The sequence below is a fragment of the Xenopus tropicalis genome, chromosome 2 (genome assembly GCF_000004195.4).
Source record: "Xenopus tropicalis strain Nigerian chromosome 2, UCB_Xtro_10.0, whole genome shotgun sequence".
Lineage (NCBI taxonomy): Eukaryota > Metazoa > Chordata > Amphibia > Anura > Pipidae > Xenopus > Xenopus tropicalis.
Genome location: NC_030678.2, coordinates 65,730,310 through 65,743,985, shown reverse-complemented (window position 1 = coordinate 65,743,985; position 13,676 = coordinate 65,730,310). Strand labels below are relative to the sequence as shown.

The 13,676-nt window shown below is 38.7% G+C and overlaps 1 protein-coding gene across 1 annotated transcript in view; it reads right to left on the bottom strand.

Moving 5' to 3' along the window:
* The window catches only part of itpr3 (inositol 1,4,5-trisphosphate receptor, type 3), a 350,279-nt gene that overhangs the window by 125,896 nt on the left and 210,707 nt on the right, over positions 1-13,676 (bottom strand). Inside the window, exons 35-38 of the mRNA XM_018091571.2 lie at positions 13,417-13,601; positions 11,551-11,699; positions 2,085-2,193; positions 345-435 (exon numbers count right to left, since the gene is read on the bottom strand). Coding sequence (XP_017947060.1) covers positions 345-435; positions 2,085-2,193; positions 11,551-11,699; positions 13,417-13,601 — 534 coding nt within the window. The remainder of the gene's footprint in view (positions 1-344; positions 436-2,084; positions 2,194-11,550; positions 11,700-13,416; positions 13,602-13,676) is intronic.

Sequence of the window (13,676 nt, the reverse complement as noted above, 5' to 3'; positions counted from 1 at the left end):
ACAATCACCAGCTGCAATTTTGTTTAGTAACGCCTACTCCTGGGAGGCGTTAAGTTTCACAGTAATTATCGCCACATTTTACGTGTTTAATGCTTCATATGTGTTTGTGAATCATGCATTAGTATTATTACTATGCTATAATTACCACAACGCATTGCGATAAAGTGCTTTTTAACGCATGCAATATGAGTGATAGCGCATGCAAAATTACTTTGATGAATCAGTACTTTTTTTATTGCATGATTATGTGATAAGCATTAATGACCTTTAGTGAATCGGCCCCTTAGTGGCTTTTATTGCCTATGGGAATAGGTACAAAATTAATTAACAAATCCAAATATTACCAATAGCAAAGCTGTCAGATGTCTCTCCTTTTGGATTCAATTTTTTGTTATGTAGATAAATATTCAAAAGCGTTCTTCTCAGCATATTTCCCTGTATAGTGTCCAAAGTGAAATGAAATACAGAATGAGAGATAAATCAGATGTTTAAATTATAATAATCCTGATAGTTAAAAATTAATAATGTGCTTACTGTACTGGTCATTAGTTAATAAACACAGTTTAAACATTTTTCAAAATGAATGGTCAATTCACTTCTAAAATTCCATTACATGCCACTCTGAGGGCCCTGCAGGAATAAGCACTTAATGATATCCAGCCCACCTCTAACAATGATTGCCTGAAAATGTTGTTATGTATTCTGAGACATTAAACACAAAGCAGTCACTGCATTTATACTGCTACCCCAGGATACACACTAGGGTTGATTCACTAAGCTGCTTTAAAAAGAGCGCTATTTATAGCATGCGTTAAAAATTTTATTGCGTCTTATTTTTAATTATTTAGATGCGATGCTGTTTGCGTTATTTAAGTCGAGAAGACTATTTTCGCGCGGTATTTGGCGCAACGTGCACTAATTAACGCAGCACGCACAAATTGTCGCCTCGTGCGAAAAAACGCACGCCATATTAGCCATACACGCCTATTACTTTCGGAAAACAACTGTTGACCATTGACCATTTCCCTGCAAACTAGAGGATGCATCACTCTAGGGCCAACACATACTTGAATAAATCACACTGCAAAGTCCATATTGTGTTGCCTAAAGCTCATGAACTGTACTTTTCTATATTTACCGCCTGCCCCAAATAGGTGTTAATTTTCGCATAGACTGATGCGATATTTAGCGCGTTTAACGCTTTATATGTATTTGTGAATCATGCGTTAATACTATTTCTATTCGCTAATTATTGCAATGCGGTAAAATGTACGCATTCGGTTGCACACTATTTAACGCACCTAACGCGACCTAACGCATGCAATAATGCTTTAGCGGATCGCGCGTTTTTTTTATGCATCAATTTTAATGTAAAAAAGCATGCGATAACGCTTATCGACCTTTTGTGAATCAACCCTACTGTCTTTTATTGTGTAGAGTGTGAATGAGGAGCCAATAATCACTGTGCCACAAACTGTTGGGGGCCAATTGAACAAGGGAAAGAGAGATGAAAAGGTAAGGTTACAACATCAGTCACATGGAGAGAGCAAGAGGCAGGGACTATTTGCCCACCCAAAATCCTGAGCCAGATGGCAACACCTTGTGTAGGGGGTCCAGCATAAGATCGGCCATGCCACTCAGTTATCTTTTAGCTAGTGAAAAACAGCAACATACCAGTGTAACAAAAAACTGGAACCAAGGGTCAAATTTATTAATTTTCAAGGTGAGATTTTTCCATGATTTGCATGAATTACTGAAAAATCTTAACTTAATTTTTTTTATTTGATCCCATTTTTGTATTAGCAATTGTGGAATTTTTTTAATCGAGTTTACTAAAAATGAAATCTCTGCAGGTTTTAGGAGGTGAGATTTTTAAATTTTTTAAAAAAATGCAATTACAAAAAAAATGAACACAAATGCAAATTAAACAAAATGCAAATGCAAATTAGATATGCTATTCATAATTTGATGTTATTCACACATCTACATTTTGTAAATTTGCCCCTTAGAATAATGCAGATAAATCTGATCGTTTTTCCTTTAAAGTCGATGTCAAATTGAGTTTTAGCATATTTTCTTTTTACCTGTTCTCCATAGTTTCTCTTTTTCATTAGCATCTGTTGAAGAGTCCGTAAAACTTTGATGCACAACTTCTCCTCACTTGACATAAGGTTTTTAGTGTGCTGAATTAGCCTGAAAAATATCCAACATTACTCTCTTTAATATATACCTCAAACCATTATAAATATCAAAGCCTAACAATGGCTGCAGCTCAGGGACATGAAAAACCACCAGCGCAAAACTGAAATCCAAACAAAATTGTAAGCCCTACAGGGCAGGGACCTCCTTCCTACTGTGTCTAATACCACATGGCACCTATTCCCTGTGAATTTATATATATTGTATTTATTTATTATAACACTTGTCCTCCCTGTGTGTAATTTTGTAAGATTGTACAGTGTTGCGTACCCTTGTGGTGCTTTATAAAGTTATACATACATATAAAGAAACTTATTCAGTTGCCTGTCTAGCAAACAAAAGCAGGCCAACTAATGGGAATTCTTTCCTTTTGAAAGGATCCACGGTTAACATTCAAAAATGAACTGATCAAAATATGTAATACAATACACCCTTTGTGTCTGGTGTATCCTAAGTTTCCAAGCAGCCTCAGCTAAACTATAGACCCGCCACCCTCCTCAATTCAGATGTTAAGATCTTTCCAAGAAATAAGCCAACCATCTAGCCTCAATCCTACCCAAATTAGTTCACAAACACAAGATGTGCGACTGACATTATTAAGATACTTGAAAGGCAAGGGGCACCCTCATTGATTTTTAAAGGTGGCCATACACACACCAACATTATTGTACGAAACGTGTATGGTGGATTGAGGAGACAACGGATATCGCAAAAGCTTTGGATATTGATCGTCTCATCCATCGGGTTGGACAAAAGATTTCAATGCCGCCCGAGCAAAATCTGCGTTTAGGGCTGAATTGTCAGAATCCATATTGTTTCTACATCCATATCTGATGATTCAGACTGAACGTTAATGGAAGGAATGAATGTTCTTTCCTGCGACCAATGCCCCCATACTTATTTTACTTAATAGAATACCTCAACTGCACAGGCCCTTATTTACTAGCTCTATTCAACCTTTGTAGTAGCCAAAGATTTATCAAAAATTACCAGCTTAATCCCTGAAACCCATCTCTATGCTTTAAGTAATGAACCATTAGCAGCAGCCATAAGGTCCCATTCTGATATTACAGGTGTACAAGTAAAGCCCTGGCAATATAAAGTTGCCCTGTTTGCCCATAACATTATTGTCACCTTGACCAGTCCTCTTATTTCACTCCCAAATTTGCAGCAAATTATAAACTGGTATAGTGCATTCTCTGGATATGAACAATGTGACTAAAACAAAAACCTTTCCATTGAATCTCTCCCAAAGGTCCTCAAGCAATACTCTCTACTACCTGACACACCCTCTCCTTTTGGACTAAGAATAAACACAAATAAGCTTGATCTCTGCTTGGCACCGAAAAACAATCTACCTAAATAATCCAAATTTTCAACCTGGTACTGAACTCTCCTTCTCCTTGTGGCCACAACCAAACTATTCACTGTTTGTGATTTGTTAGATCCCCCTGATTCATGCAATGGTTTAACTTACAACACTACAGGAAAGAGTACTGAAGACCAAAATCAGCCAATTTGAATTCTTCCAACTTTGTCATTTCTTGTTTCCATATGCCACTTTTTCCAAACTCAATTATCCAACATCCAACAATTATCCGTATGAAACTAAAGACATAAATGGCCTTTCACAAAAGAGACTTATCTCTAAATATCCTTGCAACATGCTCTGATGGCTTTCAACCCAGACATAAATACATGAAAAATGGAACACAATCCTCCCACAACCATTATCTACTGTGGACTTAATGAACATATAGGATAATGCTAGGAGGATGGTCACATGTATCAGACAAAAAGAACATATATTTAAAGTTTTAATGTAACCTGGTACCATACCCCAGACAAGCTTTGTAAGCCTTTCCCTGATCATCCCCCAACCTGTTGGAGGAACTGCGAAGAACAGTGCAACATTCCGCATATTTTTTATGAATGCCTAGTATACAGAGCCTAGTATAACTATGTTTGTAAACATTCCCAATCCTTTTGTGCTTTATTCTGATTATCTTCTGTTCAAAATCCAAGTGCCGTGTCAATAAACTTCAATTCTTCCTCCAGTGATCTCTTGTCTTTTGAAATTCCACAACACTAGGAATAGGACATTCTATGACATACTAAAAGTTAACTTAACCCTTTTAGTGCCATAGGACGTAGATTCTACGTCCTATGGCACTATCGGGTTTACAAGCGCTGCGCTGCTTTAAAAGCAAGCGCAGCACTTGTAAACTCTGCACAACCCCCTAGACAACGAGCAATGAACAACATACTCACGGATCGGGTCCCCCAGCCGCACCGATCTGGTCCCTCAGCCAATGACAGCAGTGGACACGCATTGATGACGTGTCCACTGCTGTCCCTTTAAATATCGCCGCCCCCTCCGTCGCCTCCTCACTCCTGCTGCCACGTGTGACTGCTGGAGCCCCCCTGCTGCCTTCCTGCTGGAATGGTCGCCCTGATTGCCTGCCTGCATTGTCTGAGCTGAACTACAACTCTCGAACCACTGTTTATTTTGCTTATTTCTATCTCAACTGTCTAAAAAAAAAATTATTTTTTTTTCTATTTCTTCTTCTATCTTTGTCATTATTACACTTTTGCACACATACACACTTATTTACAACTTTCCCAAGCACACACATACACTTTTTTTTTTTTTTTTTCTTTCTTTCTTTTCTTTCTTTCTTTGCTTTCTTTGGCAGTCTTTTTTTTTTACTAAAACTTTATTTCTGATCTTGCTCTATAATTATCTGATTTATTTGGTTGCATTTTAGTGTTTTTTTGGCATTTTCATAATTGATTTCTGTTTTTTAATTATTCTATTGCACTGTAACTTTTTTATTGCTATTGGGTGCTGAATTTGCAGTGACGTTGGTGGATCCAGGGCTCTGGCCACTGATTTCATTGCAATAATTGTTCTTCAGTTGGTTTGGGTGGTTTTATTGGATTTTACTGATTTTATGGTGTTTTATCTTTGCATTGTTCTTTATTGTGTATTTAGTGCCCCAAAAAGGTTGCTTTTGCAGTGACATTGGTGGATCCAGGGCTCTGACCACCGATTTCATTGCAATTATTGTTCTTCTGTTGGTTTGGGTGGTTTTATTGGATTTTACTGATTTTATGGTGTTTTATCTTTGCATTGTTCTTTATTGTGTGTTTAGTGCCCCACAAAAAGGTTGCTTTTGCAGTGACATTGGTGGATCCAGGGCTCTGACCACCGATTTCATTGCAATTATTGTTCTTTTGTTGGTTTGGGTGGTTTTATTGGAATTTACTGATTTTATGGTGTTTTATCTTTGCATTGTTCTTTATTGTGTATTTAGTGCCCCAAAAAGGTTGCTTTTGCAGTGACATTGGTGGATCCAGGGCTCTGACCACCGATTTCATTGCAATTATTGTTCTTTGATTGCTTTTAGTGGTTTTATTCCATTTGATTTCAGTTGTTCTAGAAAGGTCCAGAGGTGCTAAGTTTAGATTGTTCTAGTAGTTTCTATTGCCAAAGGTTAACTCCTGGGCATCTCTTGCTGGCTTGAGTTTATCAAAAGGTTAAAGTGAGTTTTTTTTTCTAGCTTCTCCTATTACAAGTGTTCCAAGTGTTGTCTTGCTTGCTTTTTTTTTTTTTTTTGCTTGCTTGTTTTGACTTTGCCTGCTGATTGCTAGATTTGCAGTTGTCGGTATATTTCTGGCACAATGGCCAAACGGTTTTACAGCACCGAGGAAGCTGCTAGGTATTGCATGGACTCCAGCTCAGAGGAATTTAGCGATTCTGAGTCTGAGTATGTGCCATCTGACAACTCTACTGAGGAATCAGAGATAGAGGATAGTGACACGGTTAGCGCAGAGGTTAGTAGTGGTGGCACGCTTACTGCTGAAGAAGCAGAGGCTGGTGGTAGTGTCCGAGATGTACCCATGGATGTAGAAGAGGGTGAGGGTAGCACTGATGCAGCAGTTGGAGAGCCTGCGTGGGGGCCTCCCTGTAATTATGTCCCTGAAATTCCCCCTTTCACTGCAGTCCCTGGCCTCAGTGTGGACACCACTAATTTTGAAATTATAGATTTTTTTAATCTGTATATTACAGAGGCCATCCTTCAGGACATGGTCCGTTACACAAATTTGTATGCTGAGCAGTATCTTGCCAGCAACCCTTTACTGGGTTTTTCAAGAGCCCAGGCATGGTATCCCACAAATATAAACGAAAAAAAAGATTCCTGGCTCTTACATTGGCAATGGGACTCGTAGAACGTAATTCTTTAGCTTCCTACTGGGATACCAATACAGTCCTTTCCATCCCTCTTTTTTCAGCCGTTATGCCAAGAAACCGTTATCAAATTTTATTGCGGTTTCTTCACTTTAACGACAACACAACGGCTGTTGCCCCTAATGAGCCCGGTTATGACAGACTTTATAAATTGAGGCCCCTTATAGATAGCCTGTCTCAGCGCTTCGCAGAGGTTTACACCCCCTCCCAAAATGTCTGTGTAGATGAGTCCCTTTTGCTCTTCAAAGGGCGCCTAAAATTTCGCCAATATATCCCAAGTAAGCGTTCTCGCTATGGGATGAAATTTTACAAACTCTGTAAAAGCAGCACGGGCTACACTAGTTATTTCATGCTGTATGAGGGAAAGGACACTAATTTGGACCCCCCCCCCCAGTTGTCCCACTGACTTGACCAGTGGTAAAATTGTTTGGGAACTCCACTGCTGGGCCGAGGTTACCACTTATACGTGGATAACTTTTACACAAGCATCCCTTTATTTAGAGCCCTAAATTCTTTGGACACCCCAGCCTGCGGCACAGTCAACTGTAACCGCAAAGGACTGCCCAGGGAATTGCTGGATAAGAAACTGAAGCGTGAAGAAGTACATGCTCTAAGAAGCAATGAGCTCTTGGCCATAAAATATTCAAACACCAAAGTTGTTTTTATGCTTACTACTATCCACAATGAGACCATGATTGTCCAACACAGAAGTGGCGGTAGGCCCTCAAAAACAAAGCCCCTGTGTAGTAAAGAATATAGCAAGCATATGGGTGGTGTTGATAAATCCGACCAAATACAAAATTATTATAATGCCACCCGAAAAACCAGGGCCTGGTACAAAAAAGCAGCAATTTATATGATCCAAATGGCCCTTTATAATTCTTATGTCGTTTACAAGGCGGCAGTACCAGGCCCCAGATTGTCTTATTAAATTATTTGCTGCAGTTGCTCCCTGCCTTGTTTTTTGGTGATGTAGAGGAGGTTTCTGACATGCCAGGTAACGACAATGTTGCCCGAATGGTGGGTAAGCATTTTATAGCACAAATTCCACCAACACCTAATAAAAGATATGCCCAGAAAAAATGTAAGGTTTGCCGTTCCAAGGGTGTTAGGCGAGATGTCCAGTATTATTGTCCCAAGTGTCCTAGCAAGCCTGCTTTGTGTTTCCACCCATGTTTTGAAGTGTACCATACTGTGTTACACTACGAGAGGACTTGAATTTTGTGTTTTTATAGGTAGGTTATGGTTCTCTGGGTTTGTTGGTGGAATAAGGATTTAGCATATCAGAATAGTGGACTTGGCATGTTCTAGGTTTTTATGCACAAGGTTGCAGGACTCCAAACTTAGCTGTGCTGGCAAAGTGACGCTGTTTTTTATTTATTGAGTTTATCTATTCTGGCAGGTCCGTACTTTACTTATAACTAGGTTATAGATATATGTGATGAAAAGTTTGGTAAGGTGTGTCATATTATTGGCAAACGTTTTTTTTTTTTAGTAAAGTAGGGATTTATGGTGTGTGATTTTGTTTTTTGCACAGGTTGTCAGAAAAACAAAATGTGCTTGTAGCTTGTGGTTGTTTAGACTTGTTCTTGGGCATTCAGATTTTTGTGTTTGAGCTATGGTTATTCAGGCTAGTTGCAGTGTTTCTTTGGTTATGGGGTAGGACTTATATTGTGCTGTTGGTATAGCAAACTGAGGTGCTGGGTGACTGACAGGGCGCATGATAAAACTTGTGGTGTGTGATGAATCAATGAGATGTTTTTATCTCTAAAGCTGATGCCACAAGTCCTATTACTGGCACCTCAAAAGCTTGCCTGTCAGCGCAGTTATCTGTGCATAGTTTTGTATATTACTTTGTATTTCTGGGCAGCATTTAACTACTTTAAGCGTAGGCTTTAAGTTTTTTGCAAAGGTTCTTGAGCACAGGATGACAGATACATTACGGTTTTTTGTGCTTGTAGTACAAATTGAATATCCACTGTATGTTCTGGTTAGGTTACACAAGTTGCAGTGGCTCTCTAAATATAAAAACTTTGTGTAATACTGGTGTGCCACTGGTGACTGCTGCATGGCACGTAATGGTGCACATAATTTTATCTCTGATGCTAATGCCCCAAGCTTTATTGTTGGCACCTAAATTCCAAACCTTTAGTGCAACTTCTAAGGACACTTGCATCATTTATGGGCCAAATTACTATGGATTTTTTGGCAAATATCCTTCTAAATGTGGTGCAGATTTTGTCATTTCTAAAGTAGTGTAGGAAGAAGCAAAAAACTGGTATCATAACACCACAGGAAAGATGGAACTCAAATCAAAGATGCTCCGCTAAACAGAAATAGGTGAGTAAAGTACAATTTAGGGGTTTATTTGGGGGAGGGGGTAACTGTACAGATGGGGGGGTTAAAGTAAAAAACTGCATGGGGTGCATAGAGTGCAGCACCAATATTATGCATTTTCAGGTTTGGCGGCCATGTACTTATGTGCAACCAGACATATGGGGTGTAATTGTATTCAGGGTAACTTGCTAATTGATACTGAGCAAGTTTTTTGATAGTTGCCATTGAGATTTTGGGGAGAAATCTAACTTTATATTTTTTTCAGACTAAAGTCCAGCTTGTATAGGAAACTGCATCCACAATTTTGCCTGTAGAAAACCAAGAATGGTGTCTCTAAATAGCTGAAGTTGTCTATTTTTAATCAATGTATAGTTTATATGGGTTTTTTCACAGGTAAGGGGCAATTTTGTCTGAAAAACTTTGAGATGTGCACATAAATTGCAGCCCCATTATTATGCATTGCCCCTGTTTTGGGGCATTTGGTGGCCACGTCTTTATGTGCACCCATACATATGGGGTATTGTTTTATTCAGGGGAACTAGCAGATTGATGTTTAGTAAGTTTTTGGTAGTTGCCATGGAGATTTTGGGGAGAAATCTAGGTTTGTATATGTTTTTTCCTTGATTTTTAACCAAAGCGCTGACTTCTGCAAGGGACTACGGCCACAATTTTCCATGAAGAAAGAGGAGAGTGGTGTCTCTGAATAGCTGAAGGTATGCACTTTTCAGAAATATATAGTTTGTGAGGGTTATTTCACAGGTAGGGGGGTTAACACTGAAAAACTGCAGGAAGTGCACATAGAGCGCAGCCCCCAAAATTTCAACTGAAATTGCCCTTATGCATTGCCCCTTCTTTGGAGTGTTTGGTGCCCATGTCTTTATGTGCACCCATACATATGGGGCATCATTTTATTCAAGAGAAGTTTGTCTTTCAAATTTGCCTGTTAGAAAATTTTTATGAGATTTTTTTTTGTCAAATCCACATTTGATCATGCATCCAAGTTTACGTTTTAGAAAAAAAAAATGTCAAAAAAAGTTCCAAATTTCCCAATGCACTGACAAAAGGTATTTGGCTTTTGAGTGAAAACTACATTGCACCTAGAAACCTGAAGGTCTGTAGTTTCTAAAGATACCAAACATGAGGGGATATTTTAGATTTACATATAAGTTATGCTGCATCAACTGTTACAAGCGCTTTTCCGCTTTGTTCTGGTGTGATATTGTACAAAGTATTGCTTCAGTTTGGGGGTTACTTCTGGACAGGAACTGTGGGGTACCACCACATATTTGGTATCGTTGGACTTAGGAGTATCAGGGCTTTTACAAACAACAAAAAAAGTGTGTATAATTAGCTTTTCTATGGAAAAAAAACTCAAAATATACAGAAATTTTTCATAATTTTTTTTTTTTTACATATTTCACCCAAAATACACATCATATCTCTAGAAAAGTTATAAAATTTGGTATGTATGTCGAAGCCCAATTTGTGATGAAAAAAACTATATATAATTTCCCTAGTTTCATGGAGGTTTTCCTACCAAAAAACATTGTTAAAGTGAATGAGTACAAAACGTCTGGCACTGGGGGGGAACCGAAATTCGGCTGGCACTTAAAGGGTTAAAGGTGATCCATCCCTTGAGCAATATAACCTATTATTATTATTAACATTTATTTATAAAGTGCCAACATATTCCGCAACGCTGTACAATAAGTGGGTTTCATACATTGGACATACAGAGTAACACATAAAGCAATCAATAACCGATACAAGAGGTGAAGAGGGCCTTGCCCAAAAGAGCTTACAATCTACAAGGAGAAAAGGTTGAGACACAAGGTGTGGGAATGGGCATGACCAGAGTTGTAAGAGGTGTGGCACAGGGTATTGCTAAACTAGATTAGGGTAAGCTTCTCTAAATAAATGTATTTTTAGATATCTCTTGAAGGCAGAGAGATTGGGAGAAAGTCTGATAGTTTGTGGGAGCGAAATCCAGAGAAGGGAGGCAGCCCTTGCAAAGTCTTGAATGCGAGCATGTGAGGAGGGAATGAGAGAGGAGTTGAGGAGCAGGTCAGTAGAGGAGCGTAACAAGCGGGTTGGATGGTACCTAGAGATGAGTTCAGAGATGTAGGGTGGGGCAGAGTTATGAACTGCTTTAAATGTGAGAGTCATTAGTTTGAATTTTATCCTGGATGGTAGGGGATGCCAGTGCAGGGATTGGCAGAGTGGCATGGCAGAGGAGGAGCGGTTGGAGAGGTGTATGAGCCTGGCAGCAGTATTCATTATGGACTGGAGAGGGGACAGTCTTTGGAGGGGAAGGCCAATTAATAGGGAGATAGGCAGTAGTCCAGGTGAGATATTAAAAGAGAGTGAATAAGAATTTTGGCAGCATCTTGGGTGATAAATGATCGTATTTTGGAGATATTTCTTAGGTGAAAGTGACATGATTTGATAAGTGATTGGATATGAGGAGTGAAGGACAGGGCAGAATCAAGGATAACCCCAAGGCCTGGGAAATGGGGTGATGGTAGAATTGTTAACCGTTATAGATACCTCGGGAACAATGTGGGCGTTGGATGGGGGAAAGAGAACCAGTTCAGTCTTAGAGAGGTTTAGTTTAAGGTAACGTTGGGACATCCAACCTAACTTTTTTCTGATCATATAGGACATTTGTTGTCAATAAATACTCTATATGAAGTTGCAGAATGAACAAATATAAGCTTTAAATGTAAAAAAAAAAATTCACTTCTATTGCACAAGTTACTTACTTTGAAATGAAGCCCCCACTTTCGCAGCGCAATCGTGCATCAGTTCCTTCTGCAAAAAGTAACTCTGGATGTTGAAGTACATCTACAAGAACAGATAGTTCTGCTTCTACAAGAGGCTTTAAACGCTCCTCCAAGATGTTTATAATATCCTAGGTAAAGGAAGACAGTTATACATTACTTGCTTATAGTATAACAGTAAGTTTTTAATACAAATAAAGTGAAATATTACTCGTGAAAACCATACGTGCAGTTAGGATGAGCCATATGAAATCTGTCAGCAAGTCCAGTACTCATATTCTTACAATTAGTATTTCTACTTTAAAAGGGGCCTGTCACCCTAAGAAATAATTCCAAATTGTTTTCTATTGTGTTTGTCAAGCAAACTAAACTTCACTTACACTATATCAATTATTTTAACCTTATTTGTTTCAGCCTTGGAATTCACAATTGCAGCAAGCAGGCAGGCGCCATTTTGTGGACATTGTTATGGCAAGTTTTACATCATGCCATAATCTTGTTTCTGTGCCAGTTTGGGGGGACCTTATACCCATGTCCAGGCACTGGTTACGAAATGAGATGGTGAGGAGGGAGGGGGAATGTGAGGAGTGCAGCAACATCTAACACTGTCACTGAAACACAACATTGGTTTGTTTGCCGGCTATGCAGTCTCGTGAGGGTTCTACGGTAACTAACTAGAAATGAACAAAACAATGACAAATGTAAGAAAAGAAAGTGCTTAGTGCAAAAAACAACCACAACAGCAACAAAAAATATATAAAAGCACAATTAGCTTTTTCACAGGAAAAGTGTTAATTTAGGACTGGATCAAAGGTAATAGGGATATTATAGATGCCAGGTGTCAAAAAATTATTTAATTTCAGCTAGTGATTCAGCCTTTAAAACATATACAGTATAGTACCTGTGGGAGTGGGATGAAATTTGGAGCAACAGTTCAGAGTTGTTGAGGTTCTTAGGTAAAGAATACAGCCTGTAGATCCTTTTTATCAGTCTTTATTTCTGCAGTGCATTCAGTTTGTAATATCTCCCCAGTCCTGCCCACATCTGTGCCTTGATTGGTCAATTTTGCCATCTGTCAAGAGAGCTGTGCTCTGATTGGAGAAACCGCAAGAAGAAAGGTCCAATCAGAGCACAGCTGATTACAACAGAACTAGAGCTTGCAGGAATGCAAGAAGATTTTCCTGATTTTAAAGGTTCCAGAGTAGTGCAGAAACAGAGTAAGTTTTTTTTTAATGTGCCAAGTAGGTTTGGGGAGGCTTAGCCTCCTCCTGCCTTATTGAATATCCGTTTATGAGCGTGGAAAATGAAGTAAACTGGTTTTGCAATCACAGAGCTAATTTTTAATACCATCAGGTCCTAGATCTTTGTTTACTTTCACATATTCTAGTCTCTTTTGAAATTGCTCATGAGTCAGCTAGCCATCAGCCATAAATCTACAATTATTAGAACTGGGTCTATTTAAAAAAGAAGCCTTTATTAAATGGCTCCGCAGTTAAGAAATAAACTCACAAACTAGCATATACAGTAAGTAACTAGTGTTTACAATCCATAAAGAGGGTTTTGAGGTTCCACTGTAATGGGACTTTGGTTAATGACACCTGCCTAATCTGGCTAAGAGGTCAGGGGTCAATAAACCCACAACATTAACCCCAATGGGAACAATGCATGGGGAAAAAAAAGGAAGACCCACTAGATTCTTTCAGTAAAGAACCTTCAACCCTCTCTTTTGATAGATAATAAATAGATAAATGGTAGCTGTTTGAAAATAAACCTCAAGACTTATGGTTCCATTGTATTCCTGTGCCAGTCCAACTTTTCCATTACAGCAGGGACATTCAGTACTGTTACCTGTAATTTCTCTACAATGTTCTTATAGTCCCACTGGTTCTGAGTAGCACTTCCACGGGCAAAGGACCTTGTTGATGTGGTTTTATAAGTAGACTGGTTTCTTTGTAAAGCACTAGAAGAACTGTTCAACAAAGAACTAACATGTGTGTCTAAATCCATTGGGAGAGAAATGCTTCGACTTTTTGCTGTGGACAAGAGAAGAAATTAAAATGTATATATTAATTTAATTAATATAAAAAGCCGATTATTACAGATAATAC